Here is a 17,883-nt window from a genome sequence, read left to right on the forward strand (position 1 = left end):
CCTATATAGCTTCATACATATTCAATAAAATATACACATAAAAAACAACATATTAAAAATCATCTGAAATCCACATCTCATTGCAGACTTGAAGCTAACAGATGCTTAGTTAAAAATATATGCATTGATTGAAATTGAAAAAATATTTTGCAACAATGGATTTTCACTTTGAAGCATCACTGAAGAAATATGCCCAGAATCTTTCCACATTAGGGACAACATAAATAAATTAATAGCAGAAGAAATGCGATATGACAAAAAGGAGATCTATCTTGAACATCAAAAGCTACTACAAAGATTAACAACAGAGCAACGTGCAATCTACAATGAAATCATTTTGGCAACTACACAAGATTCCGGGGTGTATTTTTTATATATGGTCATGGTGGAATTGGTAAAATATTCATGTGGAAAACTTTATGCGCCGCAATTGTGTCACAAGGCGAAATTGTACTACCAGTTGTATCCAGTGGAATTGCATCACTTCTTCTACCCAAAGGAAGAACAACTCATTCTCGCTTTGGCATACCTATTGATATAAATCGAGATTCCATATGTAAAGGTATTCAACCAAATAGCGAATTATCAGCTCTTATGCATAAAACCAAGCTTATAATATGGGATGAAGCACCAATAATGAGAAAATTTTGTTTTGAGGCCGTTGACAGGAGTATGAGAGACGCACTCCGTGGAGGAGATGATGGACTCCCTTCAACTTTACCATTTGCAAGAAAGGTGGTTGTGTTTGGCGGTGATTTTAGACAAATTTACCGTTATTCCAAAGGGAACACGACAAGATATTGTTTACGCAACCATAAACTCTTCAAGTATATGGCATTCATGTAAAGTATTCTACTTAACAAAAACATGAGGCGTGAAAATGGCTGCACAATGATTTACAAAAGCATGAATTCGCAGACTGGATTCACTCACAATTGGGGATGGACAAATAGGAGGTCCAAACGACGGAGAAGTCACAATTAAAATTCAAGATAACATCTTAATTAAGGACTACATTGATCCAATCGCATCAATAGTGGACAATACTTATCCGAATTTACTTCAAAATATGTCTCTTGAAAACTTTTTCGAAGACAGGACAGTTTTGGCACCTACAAATGAGATTGTGACACAAGTGAACGATGTTGTGTTATCAATGCTCCCCGGAGATGCAAAGGTATTTTTAAGCTCATATGCAATTAGCAAATCAGATGGGTATGCCACCATAAACAATGGCACATTTTCAGTGGAGTTCCTCAACACTATCAAATGTTTTGGACTACCTAATCACCAACTTACTTGGAAAAAGGCACTCGTGTAATGTTGCTTAGAAACATTGAGCCTTTTGCGGGATTCTGCAATGGTACAAGGTTAGTCGTCAACCATTTACGAGATCATGTAATCAAGGCTACAATACTAACCGGTTGCAACAAAGGAAGTAAAGTGTTAATTCCACGCATCACTCTAACCCCGTTTGATTCATCAAAACTCCCGATTCAATTACAACGATGACAATTCCCAATTATACCATGTTTTGCTATGACAATAAATAAAAGTTAGGGTCAATCTTTGTCACATGTAAGAATATATCTCCCAAAACCTGTATTTAGCCATGGTCAATTATATGTAGTTGTCTCAAGGGTAACAAGCAAAAGTGGTTTAAAGATTTTAATATGTGACAAAGACAAGAACCCAACAAATAAAATCGAAAATGTCGTTTACAAAGAAGTATTTTCCCATATTTGAGGTATGTCTTCTACTACAAAATACATGTCTCAATATTGTTAATCGACACTAGTATGTTTTGATTCTTACATCGATTGTAATTTAATTTCGCAGGGAATGTAAACATGATCAACTTGGTATGTAATTCAAGAAATGAAAATGTTTGGATTTCACTATATCATACTGCTAACATTTAGTAAATAATAAACTACCAATTTGACACCTCTAACTTTTAACCAGAACACAATAATATTACTATACCATCAATATATATATATATATATATATATATATATATATATATATATATATATATATATATATAATAAGTATTAAAATAAATTTTTTTAATAAAATCTGTGCATAGCACGGGTATAATCCTATTTCAATAATAGATCATGTGTCTCAAACAGTTGCTATAGTTGAGGGTAGGTATAGTATTATATTGACTATAGATATTGAAAGATTTGCTTTCTTACTCAAATCCCTTTTTATATATTTTCTCCATTTTAAAATACTTGTACCTAATTTTGATATATTATGTGGAAAAAATTACTATCAGTAGTAAGTATAATAGAATGGAGGTAGTACTAACAAGCAAATACTCTAATGCACCCAAAGTGTCCATTTAACTTTTCACCATTATTTAAGCGATCAAATGAGACCACATGATTAAGAGAAAGAATATATTGTTTTTAAATTTTATAGGGGTAAAGTGAGATTAGTAAGGGTAAAGGTATGAAAAAGTTGAGCTTTATAAAGGTAAATTGGTAAAGTTAACATACCTAAAATAAAAATGAGATATTTAAGGTAACTTGAATCAGTGCACTAATTCAATCCTTATCTTTAATTGTACATAATTAAAAATTATAAAAATTTAAATTAATAAAATTTACATTGAGATGAATCAAACAAGATCTCATTTGACTATATTTTGACATCTACATTAAGAATAAAATATAAATTAAAAAAGATTAATGAATAGTATTAAAAAGTATATAACACGATTAATGTGAATTGAAGGGAGTATTTAGTATGGTTTAATTGGGTATATTAGTGAATTGCGAGTTGATGTTGTAGTTCGCTTGTTGCTAGTTTCCGTTTCTGCATTTCGTTTTTCCTTTGCACGAATGAACAATCCAAAAACATGCATGTCAATGAATAATAAGCACACTTCATGTATATGTTCATTTAGATTAACAATAATGTACAAATGAACAAGCGCATGAATATTCAGCATAATTAATATACATGTTTTACATCAATTCGAAAAAAATGTACTTGCTTTACCTACAAAATAGGGACTTTACAAATCACTTTGGATTTAACTAAACGCATAACGAAACATTTACAAATTACAAATAAACAAAATACAATTGCAATTAATTCGATCAATTGGACTTATAAATGCGAATTAAATAGGATTTCTTAAGAGCGCACGTGCATATCTAGGGGTGAAACTTATTAGATTTTGTAGATTGTGGAATTCACATGTATTTTAGTTTTTAATTGAATTTTCGTAATTTTCGGTGTAATCGGTCCAAAACACCGAAGTAATTTCGGTTTAGTTCGGTTCGGTGTTGAATTTTTTCGATTTGGATTTTGACTTGAAATGTAAAAACCGAATTTAGTTTGAATTGATTTGGTTTTGCATGAAAACCAAACCAAAAATCGAATTTACACCCCTATGCATATCACATGCCCCATCAACTAATTCAACAATTAAAAGTTTATGTTTCCAAAGCAAAAATAACATTAATTTACATAAATTAAATACAAGATTCTTTCTTATATACAGCCCTTGGGGCTATATATATATATATATATATATATATATATATATATATATATATATATATATATATATATATATATATATATATATATATATATATATATCTATCATTTTCCTATATACACAATATTCATCTTTATTTTTGAGAAAAAAGAATCTATAAAATTCCTACTCCTCGATGTTTGCTAATTTTGGTCATAACTATCGATCTATAATTCTCATCTAGACATCTAACTTACCCTTTCATCTCATCCACACATTAATCCCACCACCCGACAGGCTGCAGTATTTATTTTTGTCTCCATTTCGGCGATACAGGAAGTCTGTATGGAGTAATCTCTACTTCAACAGACTCCAACGGATCAAAACCTAAGTTTTTGAATCATTTTCACTAGCTGCCCAGCAACAGGACATGAACTCCGGAAACCCCATAATCAAAACATACAAGTCACCCCCAAAGCTTACTCCAAATTGCCACTAATAGTCTGTCGTAACTCGTAGCTAACAACTCCAAAACAGAGCAAAAAAGACCACTAAACATCCCAAGGTGAAAAATCAATTCAACTCATATAAGCCCGTTCATAAAGATCAGACTTTTAACGCCCAACTTACAAATGCAAAAAAAAATTGAAGCACAAACAATTATACTTCTATGTTTTAAGTCGACTACCAGTAAAAATTGTTCATTATCTTCAATACCGTGATTAATTTCTGGTAAGTTCAGTAACAAATATAATACAAATTGGAAAATTTAAACGCGAATACAAACTCACCTTTCTGCAAGCGAAATGAAGACGAGGCAGATGTTCAAACAAGAATTATTGCACAAGAAACATTGGGAAGTCTTTACATGCTCAATCAAACGAATGATGGGCAAAAAAAATTTGCATAATTAGATACAATTAAATAAAGGGCAACCCTCATGGTATCTTGCTATACATCGCCATGCCCCATTCTCTCCAAAAACCATCTTCCCAAGTAAGTTGAAAAACTGCTACAAGTTACTACAGTACTGACCTCCCGATAAAGGTAAAAGTTTGTATACGTCATTCAATACAATTCTAATCAAGAGATAATGCAGTTTCTTACTTGAGACCCAGCAATATTGAAATGATTGGATTGGCAGCAATTTGGCGAGTAGTAAAACTGGTGCTACACTTGCATGGATGGAATACAGAATGCACACTACAGGGTGAAAAACTGAATGCAGACAGTAGGTGGTACAACACTTACATAGATGGGAAACTGGATGTGTAAAATCGCAGGTGTGATCAAGCAGCACCCATCTGTCAACTTAGCGTTTGAATCTGTGTAAGAGATGTAGACAAAATTAAAACATAAATATACATATGAGCTGTGATAGAAATACCTTTAGTCTGTGAAGATGACCATACCTTATTAACAAGCAAATTAACTTGCTCCCGGTACATTTCTTTCAAATCTACAATATCAGCACGGAGTTCTTCCAACTGAAAAGCAAAAGTCATCTCAAATGGAGAAAAAGACATTGGAGGAGAATTAATACCACCAGAGTGATAAGGAAGAAAGTGTATTAGAAAATGCGTATTATATATTCATCAAAGGAGGCACTTTTACTTTACTTATCTAATCATTTTGATGTACTTATTATATATATATATATATATATATATATATATATATATATATATATATATATATATATATATATATTTATTAGAAAATGTGCATTAGGAAGAAAGTGTGTTAAAATATAGGAGTTATATTTATTGGTTCCTAGGATTCTTATGCATCAAGTATTCAGAAAACATCACAAGGTTACAAAGCAGACAGGTGAAGCTCGAAGAAAACTGCAAATACTTCAAGAAAAGAATAATGGGCTAAAAAAGAAAGGAAAAAAAAGAACTATGCCCAGCCTACGGCGCACAGGCTTGCACTACGCACTAAGCACAGCAAGGGTGTGCATCGTACCAGGCCTACATACCCCGTGAGTGCAAATATATCTTCATCTGTAATATGCGCGGACACACACCAATTCACACGAGGTCGCACATTGACAGAAATTTGGACGCACTAGGAATTGATAATGAACCCAAAATAATAAATGATTAATTACAAAGTACATTGTACAACAATATTTTTGTGGGACACTTATTCCTCACCTATAATCTTCACTTATATATTTTTTGTATTTTGAGCACTCACGTGACTCATAACTGGTGCACATAAACTTACTTTCTTGTGTGAAATAAGCCTATTTGAATATGGCTTTACTTCACCACTCCTTCACTTCACTTGCCTATCTATTTATAGCCTTACTATGTGGGTTACTTAAGTGGCTATTAATCTAGAATTTTCTACATAACCAAGTGCTTCTGCCACGTCAGTAATCCGTGCATTATATCATGCATTATTATATACCGATCCCCTACTACTCGTAGGATTATCTATCTTAATTAGTTAGAAGAGCTTTAGTATAAATAAGGCCATTTGGCCATAACTTGTAAATAATCCTTAATCATAGTACTTTAGTTTTTAATATTTTTTTTCTCCCTAACTATGATATAAGTTTTCTTCTCTAAGTTAAGGTAATCAAGTGTTTCATAGAATTAATCCACTTAATGCGGCACTAAGATAAATTTTAATACAATTGTTTAGGTGTTTTAGTGTAAGAATTATTAGAGCACGATCGCGACTCTTAACTAATATCTAAAAAGTAATACGGATTATAATTGTCTTAATTACACGTTAAGTTACTAAACGAATATATAAAGAAACATCACGATGAGAAAACAATAAATCAATGAAACCGGAAAAATCCTTAACTAAGGTATTCATCAATTTTTTAAATAAAACCTTAGTTATAGGTAAGAAAGATTATTTATAGGTAAGAAAGAAACATCACGTCAGCTATCAAGTAATCTTTCTTACCTATAAATAAAACCCTTTTATTGTTATTTAATTTAATTAAGATAAAATTCTCTTATATTTTCCCGGTGGATATAATCCTTACTTCCCTACTAATGCTTGGAGGAAAAGGTTTTGACCGTCACTGACGACGATGACGACTATAGGTGACGTCACTTACCTAATTTCTAAACATTCCGATTATTCCAATCCGGGGCATAGTGTCAGATGGCACAAACGTAACTTCTAAATTAAATAACATAAGAATTGAATGAATAAAGTATGAGAAATCAGCAGGCCACAACAATTAAAGTAGCACGAATCAACATACCTCTTCATCACGTTCACCCATCAGCTCCAGAGCAGCTGTATGTCTCCTTCTTAGAGCTTCTAGCTCAGCCCGAATGCCAGGCAGCATAGAAGCCTCACTTCGCAGCTTCTCACACTGAAAAGCAGATTATTTTGAAAAAACAGAAGAGTATTGCAAGATCTCATAAAGGTATGGTGATTGAAAAAGAACAAACCTGCTCAGTCATTTTTACCAACTCTTCGGCAAGTGAGTCCCGTATAGATTCCAATGAAGCCTAAAACATAGCAAGAGAATTGGAGACTATTAGTACACAGATTTTGGAAAAGAGGATTGACCCAGCTATTAAATTATCACTATCTTGATTTCCACCTATCAATTTCAATTATCATCATTTGATAGTGAAACAGGCGACTTTAAATTATCTTTTTAAAATAGAATAATCACGTTTGTAGCATAAAACCTTGCCACAAGTAGTTAGAGATCTATTCAAGATTCGTAATTCGTAAATGAGTTGGTTCCAATTGATTCCTTTTTATCCTTATATTGTTGAAATTTTTTGAATCGAACCCCCAAGTCATGAAGATGAAAATAAAAATTGCTATAGGGTACAAGTCTATCAGTGGAACTGTAGTATACAAGTTACAGCAGTTGTGCATGACTCTGAATAGGAGAATGGTTATTGCCTACCCACCGCCCATTGTGGGTAAAATTTTCATACTCACGCCAACCCACCTGGATATATATTCAAACCATCCCTACCCACTTTGCCCAACTGGGTATATTTACTAGGGTTATACCCACCTAAAACCAACCTAATATTCATTTCATTCCAGCGTTATATGCGCCATACGGAATCATCATTCCTTACAAAATAATTGTATATTACATATTATGTAAATCATGCATTTGTAATATGATGTAATCAAAACTTTTTGGTCAACAATTCTTCATGCCTTTATTAGTAAACTAATATTTAAAATTCATATTTCAGATTAGATTTTTTTCTATAGCTAAAAAAATAAAGTACTTTTAACATGGAAATTTTAGAAAAATATACTATCCTCAAATTTTGTCTATAATTCCCAATAAAAATATGAAAAATTATTATAAAGTAGCATATTGTGGATATGAGGCCGTTATGACCTCATAGGCTCATACCCATATCCACTACCCATGACTGGTATGACTTTTCATACCCATATCCATCTACTACCCACCACATTCATACCCATACCCGTCCCAACTAGGGCGGATAAACCCATGGAATTTTACCCGCCAACCATACCTAGTTGTAAGCTTGTTGCAATTTTTTAATTGCGCCTTTGAACATTGAAATTTATATTGATCATTGATGCAACCCATGAAACCAAGAGGGAAAAAATATATCTAACAAAGAATATAAAAACAATAACAGGTTGGTTCACGAGTCTTGTGAATAGCCATGATATAAAATTCATACCAGGCGAGACATATATGATGCAAGTTCTCCCTCCTTTTGCCGAAGTGCGGCTTCAAAAGCACTTGGGTTCATGCTCTTCAGGTAATAAGGACTCATGGTAGCCTCTCCAGAATTTCTACGCTCCAACAAAGAGGAAGAAGACTCTAGGGAAGCCTGCAAGAAAAAGCTTTCTTCCATATTCCCAACACTGCTAGCACTTGACAGTTTACGAGTTAACTGTCCTGCAACAGTAATATGTGTGTAAGAGAAGCAAAAGGAATAAAAGCAAAATTTTAATGGGCAACTCTGTGGCATACCGTTTTCAAGTGTGGATTTATTCTTCGTACTTAGGCTTTGATCTGACAAAGAAGAAGACTGTATATGGGCAGCCTTTTGCAATTCTAGTTTTGCTGCTTTTTCCTGATCTAACTCCTAAATAATCCATAAACATATAAGCACAACTTAATACAAATAGAATATATGATAAATCATAAACAACGCCAACCTGTTGTAGAAGTTCCCTGTGGGTCAGTGATTCTTGCAAGTCATTTTTATGCTTTCTCTTAAGTTGCTTGATCTCTTCTTCAAGTTGATTTACACGACCTTCATGAGTATCAGCGATTTCCTTTGCTGCAAGATACTCCTGCCGATTTTCAGCTGCTCTTTGTCTTTCCTTCTCAAGAGATCTATTTAACTGTGTCTGCTCTGTTCTGAGACATGAAATCTACAAATTGCAACCAGCATGAGCCAGCATTTTAATCATTTTAAGATAAGCATACAGCTTTGGTTCAATATATTGTATCATCAACACTGTCTATAGCAAAAAAATATAGGAACTCTACCTGAGCTTCAAGAACATTAATCCGAGATAGAGTTTGAGATAATCGCTCATTTATAGATCGCTCTCTTTCCTCAGCAGAGGCAGCTTTGGCTTCTGCTTCCTGTATAACAATCCTCATGAGAAAACATAAACATATGTCAAGTACAAATGTACAGGAAGAATAGGAACCTGAAGCCGAGATTGAAGTGTTCTCTCGACAGCTGCCCAAGCTTCAGCCTTTCTGGCAGATGTTTCCTGCAACCAGACCCAAAGCACAAAATTCAAACTTTTTAAAAGAAACCTAAAAATTTTAAATTCTGGTTAGGTATTCTATTTGAGAGGAAAACCTGCATAGCTTCAATTTGTCGCAAAAGAGGCCTAGTGGATTCAGGTAACTGTGAAACAAGTTCCTCACATCGACGTTCACTTGCCTAGAAACCAACATAGTTAGAAAACTTTTTGGCAGCAGGCAAGCAGCCACATTACATGAGTTTATGGAAATTGAAAACGAAGAATAGAGCACAACACACTTGATATCGTTTCTGAAGATCCTCAATGTCTCTGCGTAACATGTCCTCCTTCATGATAGCCTATGAGGTATGACAATCGAAGGCCAGTAACACTTCAAATATAGCACATTATCTTCAAATGTTTCTTAAAAAGGATGTCAGCTTACAAATATGTTAAGAAAATAACCTGTTGCTCTTGGCTGCTTAACGTCTGTCTTAATTCTTCAAGTGTTTGAACGAGCATTGTTTCACGTTCCTCAGCCTCCCGAAGACGCCCCTCAACCTCTGTACGGGCTTCATTATTGGCCCGTGCCTCTGCTAATGCTTCGGCTTCCTTTGCTGCATTCAAAGCATTAGTATAATATTCCTTTTGACCAGCAAGCTCTGCTTGGTGCTTTTCAATTGTTTCTTGTAGCAACTTTTCAGTTGCAGCCTTGTCTTTCTTTATACTTTCCACTTTATTCTCTTCAAGCTACACACATCCAGAAAGACATGCTAAGTAGGATATATAATAGATAAAGATAAAAGTGCAAATTCATTTTTTATAAGGAAACTGAAAACTTCAAATATTTGTATTTGTACAAAAAAGTATTTCACGTGATTTAATTTTTCCCACCAAAAATGTTTGTTGTCTTGAACAATTGGCCACAAGCAGAAAAAGCTTACTCAACGTGAATTACATGCATAGGTTGAAATCAGAAAGCTTTCAAACACAAGTGTAACAGATAGAAGAAACACAAATTCAGATCAAGCAAATAGGGAAATAATTCAACCAAAGCTCAAAACTGTAGCAGAGCAATTTGTTGCCGTTAGCACAAGGTCAAAAGGAAACACACTTTCTATATATTTGAGCTATAAGCAGAAAGATCAATAGACCCAAGAGATTTTGTTTGCTAGTTTTCCAATTAACTTCACCCTCCTCCAATTTCGGCTGCCCACAAAACCCCCCTTCCAGCTACCGAGCCTCTTCTCACCTAAGCACATAACTTGCAGCCAACACCTGCCCTCTCTAAACCCAATTACCTGAAAACAGATCTCATTTCTTCCTTTCTCCCCCTATTCAAAGCCTCCTCTCCTCAAATTCCACTTTAGCACTGTCCCTCTGTCGCTTCTTTTCTACTCCTTACCCTTTTGCAGTGCACCACTGACCTGCCGTTCCTTCCTATACATTTGATAGTCTAGAACTACAATTGATGAGGCAGATCGGAGCAGCAAAAGAGTGAATATCCATTCTAGTGGGAATAAATTAAAGACAAAAAATCTGATGAAGAACAAAGAAGATTCACAATTTGTTTCTTTATGGTTCTTGTTTCTTATCTAACCCCTCGCATATTTTTAGCCCCTCTCCCAACCCAAAAAAACACGCTGCAAGTACATAAAAACATGGAGGAAGGATAAAAATAGCAAAGTAATTACATAGATAAATAAAAACAGATTTGCAAAGAGAACATTTTATTTTAAAGGAAAAATTGTCACTGAAAACACATCTTATTCGTTTCCACCATGACACTATGTCACTAAAAAATATGAAGCAGAAAACGATTAGATTATATTAAAGGCAGTGTGAAACAAATTATGGTAGGTGTGTCACAAACCAAAGAGTCACATCTGCTCTCCACAAAAAGTCCTAAAGCTCGTTTGGTATGCGTGTATTTGTGGAGGTATTTGCAATTCCCATGAATTACAAAACAAGTGTTGTTTGATAGGAAGTTAATAACATTTCATAGTCCCAATGCCATTAAATGGCTCCAACCTAGAGTGGGGTTTGAGGGGTTGGATGTACGCTTACACTTGTAATAAACTTGTTAGTGATAATAAAGAGGTTGTTTCCAATTGACCCTTGTTTGGTTGACGCTAATTACTAAAAACCTGGGTATTGCAGATACATGGATAATGCAAATACCCACATCATGTAGGAAGTAGCTCCCCCTATCACCCCTGTGATTGCAAATCCTTGCATCCATTTTTGTTGGAAACCCCTAATTCATCTCAAAAAAATTGTTACAATACATGGTGACTAAATTCCCATGAAATTTGAATTTCTGCATGTCAACCAAACACATTTTTCTAATAAATTATGAATTAGAACTTCTTCTAGGCATTGACTTCCCATGTATACCAAACAACCTGTTATGTACAAAATATACATTGTTGCTTTATTGTTAAAAGAACACTTTGAAAGCAAAACATTGTACAGTGTCAAGCAGATTTCGAAAGAATAGCAGTCTAATGAGTTCAAAATCAATTTTGATGATAACCCAGAGGTCAACTACCTGTAGCTTGGTAACCAAAGCCTTCTTCTCTTCATCTAATTCTCTAATCTAGCTTGCAAGGAAAACATTCAAAAAGTAAATTAGAACCTGCAAAAGTGGGTTATCTTACTACAAAAAGAGAAATAAACAGAACACCAATAAAAAACCTGTGCCCGCAATTTTCTAATTTGAGCTTCTTGTGCAGCTTGCTTCTTTGAGAGTTCCTCTCCTGTCAAAAAAAGGAAAGGGAAACCAAATCAAAGGAAACAATTTCCAAAGAGAAAAGAAACACTTCTACCTACAAAATTGATAATCATATATAGTTGTTTATCAAGACAAGGATATCATTATCAACACTTGATCGATCCCATTTCATTGTCTAGTTAACTATATGCAATTACCAAATTGATAATCTCAGTTTTCATCACAATGAGACTATTTGTTAGCTTTGATTCTTCAACTTCATTCCTTAATGTTTGTGAAAAGTTAATATAAACGTTCTGTGATGGAGAGCCGTAGCCCGTAGGGGCACATTTCACTGCATTTCCAAGTTCCAACAATCCAATAATATTGGCCTTTGGGCAGCTTAATAATGAGATCAACTGTTGCTATACAACACACTTCAAAAATAAATATTGCCTCCTACTTCATACTATTAGATATACGGGATGTAGCCAACAGCGTTGCTAGCATCAGAATGTTAAATCAGCGGAAAAACAGCCATAAGGTCAAATGTCAAGTTGCGCATTAGGTTGAGCTTCAATAACCAGCCATTGTAACTAAGTGCCCATCTACTCATCACAAGCTCGAAGTAGTCTTCTGTTTAAGTTTTATAAATAATTATTAAAATAAATCACTAGGATTCTGGCTAAAAAAACAAAATATAAAAGCTATATTGAGGGACCTGGTTTTCTGTCTTCTATTTCAGTAACAAAGAAATTATAAACTAAAAGGAGGGTCCCTATCAATGCAGCTATCAAATGTTCCGTATGTGTGTGTAACAAAGCTATGGACAAAACAGCAGAGTCACAAGTCAAAATTGTATACAGTTCATAGAGGAATGAAGCAAAGACTTCCTCTTCAAAGTTCAGCTCTCACCCTCAGCCATAACTTGAGTGATAATTTCATCTTTTTCCTTCAGAAGAGCAGCAGCATCACTTCTTTTGTTCTGCTCCCGCCGTAATGTATCCCTTTCCCTCGTAAGAGCATAAACCTGAAACAATGCACAAGCAGCAAACATATGAGCAAATAATTGACAACAGCACATTATTGTTTTACAAGGCTAAACTGCTACTGGTCCAATATCACAAAACAACAGCACGCCTTTGAGTAGATAAATATTTATAAGGCAAACAGTAGATAGCCCCCACTAATTGCCCATCTCCCCCTTCACAACCTATCCTCAATTAATACTTCAAAAGGAATGCTCCAATACAATTCAACTGAAAGGAGAGTTCATAGAAATTCAAATTAAAAATCCTAATACACCCCTCCCCCAAACTATGTTCATAATAAAAAAATGTACCTTCCGTTCAAGCATTGCAACCCTTTGATGGTATTCCTCACGCAAAGACTCAATTTCTGCGTCATTGGATTTCCTCTGTAATAGTATCAAAGCTTGAATTTAGATAGATTGTCAAATATCAGCAATAATAGATCTTTCTCAAAAGGAAGCCAAGCCAAGAAGCTCCGTCTATTGAATAATGGACCTTCATATTCCAAAACAACATGAAATTACCTAGCTAGTGTTCACTAGTTCAGCACCCTAAGACAATGATTTATAAGTTAATGACAAAACGATTTCGTGGAAAAGACAATTTTAACACAAAAACTATACATTATAATGTAAAAAGATGACAACTCATTAACCAAACAGAGTAGAACTTTCCCAATTCCCTGTCCACATGAACTTTTCCTCAGAAGAAAAGCCAAAGAAAAAGAAAGCTAATTCCTAAGAAGCGGATGAATGATATGATAGATATGTACAAAAAATTTGAAATTCTCTCAGACAGCAAATCATTCTGCCCTGATTGAAGAAAAAGTTTCCGTTCTGTACCTTTTCTTTCAATAATAATAGCACTTCTAATCACACTTACAAAAACAACTCATAGTTTTTAAGGAGAAAGGCCCTAGGCTTGAGAGAAAACTCAACAGACCCCATCTGCTTCCGTTCTACAGAGCTTGATATCGAGTGTTCTATCTCTAACACCAGAGAAAACTGGTTGGACCACATTAACAAAAACAGGAACAATAAAATACATAAAATGCTTACCCTCAGCTCTTCTATAACAGCTTTCAACTGCTCATTTTCACTCATTAACTTCGCAATCTCATCTGCTTTAGCCTGGAAATAAAACAATAATACAAATAAAAAATGAGGTAAATCATAAGTGCCATAGAGATTACATAAAAAGGTAATTTAATTAAAAATGTAAACATACAAGATAGGTGAAATAAGACGTACTTGAGCTTGTCGAGCAGCTCCCTGCAATGCAGCCTCCATCATTTTCATCTCCCCCTTCAATTTCTCTAGTTCAACACAGTCAGACACATGGGTCAAGCGACTATGGTTGTCATCCTTAGCATCACCTTCATCTTCCTTAGATGACTTTGACTCTTCACTTGAAGCATTTAAATTACTTTCCTCGGAAACAATTTCTTGAATCGAATTGCTAGGAATTTCATCAGGTAGTTTATTGACTGATTTAGCCGGACTTCCGGATTCAGCTACAGCCTTAACACCAATGGACTCTGATTGTTCAATCAGGATTCCAGCGTGGCTATCACTTGAATCTTCCACGTGTTCAGGATTGGTTTCTCTGTCTACAGCCAGCTCTTGTATACTTTCTAGTGCCTCCACCTCATCACTTGCTTCCCTACTAATATCATTATCAATTTGGTCTGGAGTAACTTCATAACTTTGTATTTTGTTTTGAGTTGAGTCTGAACATTCAGAGGTTACCCCATCGACTTTTCCCTCCGTATCAAGCTCCTTATCAGACTCAGTTGTTCCAACAACATCCTGAATTTTGGATTCAGATGAGGTAACAGGTTCCTGTGTATCAGACGTAACTTTACTAGAATCATCTGACAAAATCATCTCGTCGACGATTTCAGGAGCAACATGATTTTTTTGCTCTTTCACCTCCCCCTCTACTACTTCAGGGGGCAACACTACTTCAGACGGAAACACATGCTCTGTGGAAGACTTAAGCTCAGTATCAACAGCATCATCTTTCTTCGCTTCAACAACAGAGAGATCATGTGTTCTTTCTGGAATTTCTTGTGAATCCTCTTTACTCCCTGACTTTATTGTCTTATCTTCAGGACTTTCTCTGTCCTCAGACTCATCCACAATTTCCTCATCTCTACGCCCCATCAAAGCCATAACAGGGTCAAATAGTGCATTTCTACTATTCGAAGAGGTTTGTGGTCCAGAAGCTGATACAAACAATATGCAAAAGAAGCATCAGCTGGGAGCACCCCATTGTAGTTTCTATTACAGACATCTTATCTACTACTAATTATCAAATATGAACATTGAGTAACACAGATTCTATACAGTTATGAATCTTGTACTGGGATTATTGATTATCAATTATATTTGTTCATCTTTAAAGTTTTAAGGTGAAAATAAAAATTTGTTTGACTTCATCTATTAAATTTTGAAAAAGAAAACTTTTCATGATCATTTTAAATTGTGAATCAAGAAAAACTTGAATTGTATAGTGGTATTGAAAAACTTGAATTGTATAGTGGTATTGATATAATTATACTAACTATATATATTTATACATAAGTGAAATTTGATTATAGAAAATATTTTACGATTGAAACTACCTTGATAGGATCAGATTGTTGGATCGTAGAAACGTAGAAGTGTGTTATGATCCAACCACTTAAATTCTTGAGTTAAGTAGAATCGCACAATCCTACCAACATTAAGATTCTACCTAAGATCTGGATCAGTCGCCTATTTTTGGATCGTAGAATCGTATATTAGAATTGAGATTCTAAAAACAAAATGGGATCAAACCTACAACCTTTACAACTCCATCACTCATGCCCTAAATTATCCTTTGTCCCCGTTGAAAATTAGAGCAAAAGTTTTTTAGATCAAAAGATCAAGAAACTCAATGTTGTGTTATTATTCTTGTCTTAAATAGTTTATCGCCCCAATCTTATCTTTCCACCATTAAGGATACGAATGCAGGTCGGATTGAACGGTAAACTGCCCCTAAAGGAAATCAAAAGGACCACCATACCACATGTTTTCATGAGAATAAAAACATTCAGTAAAACTGAATTGCTTGCTCCATTCGGTTCAGACCGAAGCTCTGAACTCCACAAATTATACAACATATTCCAGCAATTTTAACATCTAACATACAAAAGTTCACACTTTATGTGTAGTGATCTCACTACTATGTGGAAAAATAACACTTTTCATTGTGCAGATACAGGAACAAATAGAAACGTTCTCCAGACACTCAATCTCTTGCAAAGCAAATCGAACTTACTAGCTAACGAATTTGTAAGACAATTCGACAGGTCTGATCAAACTATTCCTGTAAATCTAGAAGTTTTCTGATCCAATTCAAACCTTACCAACAAATTTCACACCCAACATACAAGTAACAAAGAATTCTTCTAGAATTTAACAACTAGCAACACGATACATCCTAATCAGTAATTCAAGCACACATTAAAAAACCAAAAAAAGTGCAAAAAGGGAGAAAAGAACCTTCATCGCTGGACTGAGGCTTATCCTCTAAACCAAGAGCACTGTCAAAATTCTTCTCAATATTCTTCACACTTTCTTGAAGTTTATTTACTGCCCCTGAGAAATCCAAGTTTCCCAAAGACACCTTTCCGCCCCACCAGTCCATTTTTGATCTTAGATTCGATCAAAACCGCAATAATTTCAGATTAAATACATCACGACACCCTAAAATCACATCAAAAACGATAAATAAAATATCAAGTAACAATTGAGAGTCACAATTCAATTAGCATAATGCAAAACAAAAAGCAAATCGATCAATGAAGCAGTGATTTAGCAAAACTGGAATAGATAGAGAGATCTATTGAATTGAGAGAATAGATGAATATGAACAGTGATTGTACGGGAGATCGAAGAGAAGATAGTAGTAAAATAACGAAAGATGAGAGCTCCGGTATGAACTCCACCGTGATTCTAATTGATCCAATGTTTGTCACTCTTTAGGCAAACAAACAATTGTTTATCCCACAAAATTGACTCGGAACCTAATTGAAAATTTCAAGACGTTATTTGAAAACACTCGATTTGAAAAATTCGGTCAAATCCGATCAAAATTAAAACTCGATCTTTGTAACTCATTTTCAATTAGATGTCAACATTCAATTCCACGATAATATTTTTAGCAAGATCCACCACGTTTATAGTCAATTTTTTAAAATTTTGATTCAACATGTATTAATTGTAGCCCTAAAATCGATAATGTGTTCATTTTAATATAAATTTATTTTTCTACGAAAACAAAAGAAATTATTACTTATATTTTGTTGAAAAAATTTAATGGTAAGAAAAATTCTAAAAGTCTTTGAACTTGAACATAAACAATTCGACCAAAAATTAACCCCGACCAAAAACGATCTAATCCAAGACCCGCCCGTTTACTGTTTTGACAGTTGACACCTTAACCTAACCACCACACTTATACTGTTATACATAGCTGTAAAAATGGGAATATTTACTTGTATGTTGTATCAGTTGTAGTATTTTTCCTCAAACATACCAAAAAAATATTAACTAATTTAATTTTTTATTTGAGACAAATAAATTTGAGTCTGGTAATATACATATATATATATATATATATATATATATATTATATATATATATATATATATATATATATATTTCATTTGTATGATCTAGTGGTGTTGGGTACGACATATTAGGTCAAAGAGTTAATGGTATATTCTTTCTTAAAATTTCACAATATCAAAGATAAATCATCTTCACCAATGTTTGCAATAGTATTGAAGAGAGTTTAAATAGATTATAAAAAAATGGTGTATCTTTTCTTAAATACAAATATGAAAACTTTAAATTGTGAAATCAAAATTAATTAAAATAATTACCAGAATAATTGCAATTAAA

General features: G+C 34.1%; 2 protein-coding genes across 3 annotated transcripts; one reads left to right on the forward strand and one right to left on the reverse strand.

The window, feature by feature from the left end:
• The first annotated feature begins 405 nt into the window (after positions 1 to 405).
• Positions 406 to 1,321, forward strand: LOC130805772 (uncharacterized). Its single transcript, XM_057670557.1, has 2 exons — positions 406 to 842; positions 919 to 1,321. Exons 1-2 carry the CDS (start codon positions 406 to 408, stop codon positions 1,319 to 1,321), a joined length of 840 nt encoding a protein of 279 aa, XP_057526540.1.
• A 3,001-nt stretch (positions 1,322 to 4,322) lies between these two features.
• Positions 4,323 to 17,146, reverse strand: LOC130805188 (golgin candidate 5-like). Of its 2 annotated transcripts, XM_057669854.1 has the most exons (20): positions 16,863 to 17,146; positions 16,480 to 16,683; positions 14,200 to 15,176; positions 14,008 to 14,079; positions 13,261 to 13,335; positions 12,834 to 12,948; positions 11,903 to 11,964; positions 11,757 to 11,804; positions 9,671 to 9,955; positions 9,505 to 9,564; positions 9,322 to 9,405; positions 9,164 to 9,229; positions 8,997 to 9,095; positions 8,660 to 8,878; positions 8,472 to 8,586; positions 8,176 to 8,396; positions 6,931 to 6,990; positions 6,738 to 6,851; positions 4,915 to 4,989; positions 4,323 to 4,827 (listed from the first exon to the last, which is right to left on the reverse strand). In XM_057669854.1, the coding sequence occupies exons 2-20, from the start codon at positions 16,622 to 16,624 to the stop codon at positions 4,810 to 4,812; spliced, it is 2,910 nt and encodes a 969-aa protein (XP_057525837.1). In that variant the 5' UTR covers positions 16,625 to 16,683; positions 16,863 to 17,146; the 3' UTR covers positions 4,323 to 4,809. The 2 variants fall into 2 exon arrangements, with proteins under 2 accessions (XP_057525837.1, XP_057525836.1); XM_057669853.1 differs by having other exon boundaries at positions 16,480 to 17,146.
• Positions 17,147 to 17,883: the final 737 nt, after the last annotated feature.

This window comes from Amaranthus tricolor, chromosome 2, assembly GCF_026212465.1.
Source record: "Amaranthus tricolor cultivar Red isolate AtriRed21 chromosome 2, ASM2621246v1, whole genome shotgun sequence".
NCBI classification, from domain to species: domain Eukaryota; kingdom Viridiplantae; phylum Streptophyta; class Magnoliopsida; order Caryophyllales; family Amaranthaceae; genus Amaranthus; species Amaranthus tricolor.

Excerpts from the sequence above, each read along its gene's own strand:
- LOC130805772 (XM_057670557.1), top strand. The coding sequence starts at position 406 with ATGTGGAAAACTTTATGCGCCGCAATTGTGTCACAAGGCGAAATTGTA. Across the intron at positions 843-918 it reads TTCAAGTATATGGCATTCAT|ACTGGATTCACTCACAATTG; the intron begins GTAAAGTATTCT and ends ATGAATTCGCAG.
- LOC130805188 (XM_057669854.1), bottom strand. The coding sequence starts at position 16,624 with ATGGACTGGTGGGGCGGAAAGGTGTCTTTGGGAAACTTGGATTTCTCA. Across the intron at positions 14,080-14,199 it reads GAGCTGCTCGACAAGCTCAA|GCTAAAGCAGATGAGATTGC; the intron begins GTACGTCTTATT and ends TTTTATTTCCAG. Across the intron at positions 9,096-9,163 it reads CACTTCAATCTCGGCTTCAG|GAAGCAGAAGCCAAAGCTGC; the intron begins GTTCCTATTCTT and ends ATTGTTATACAG.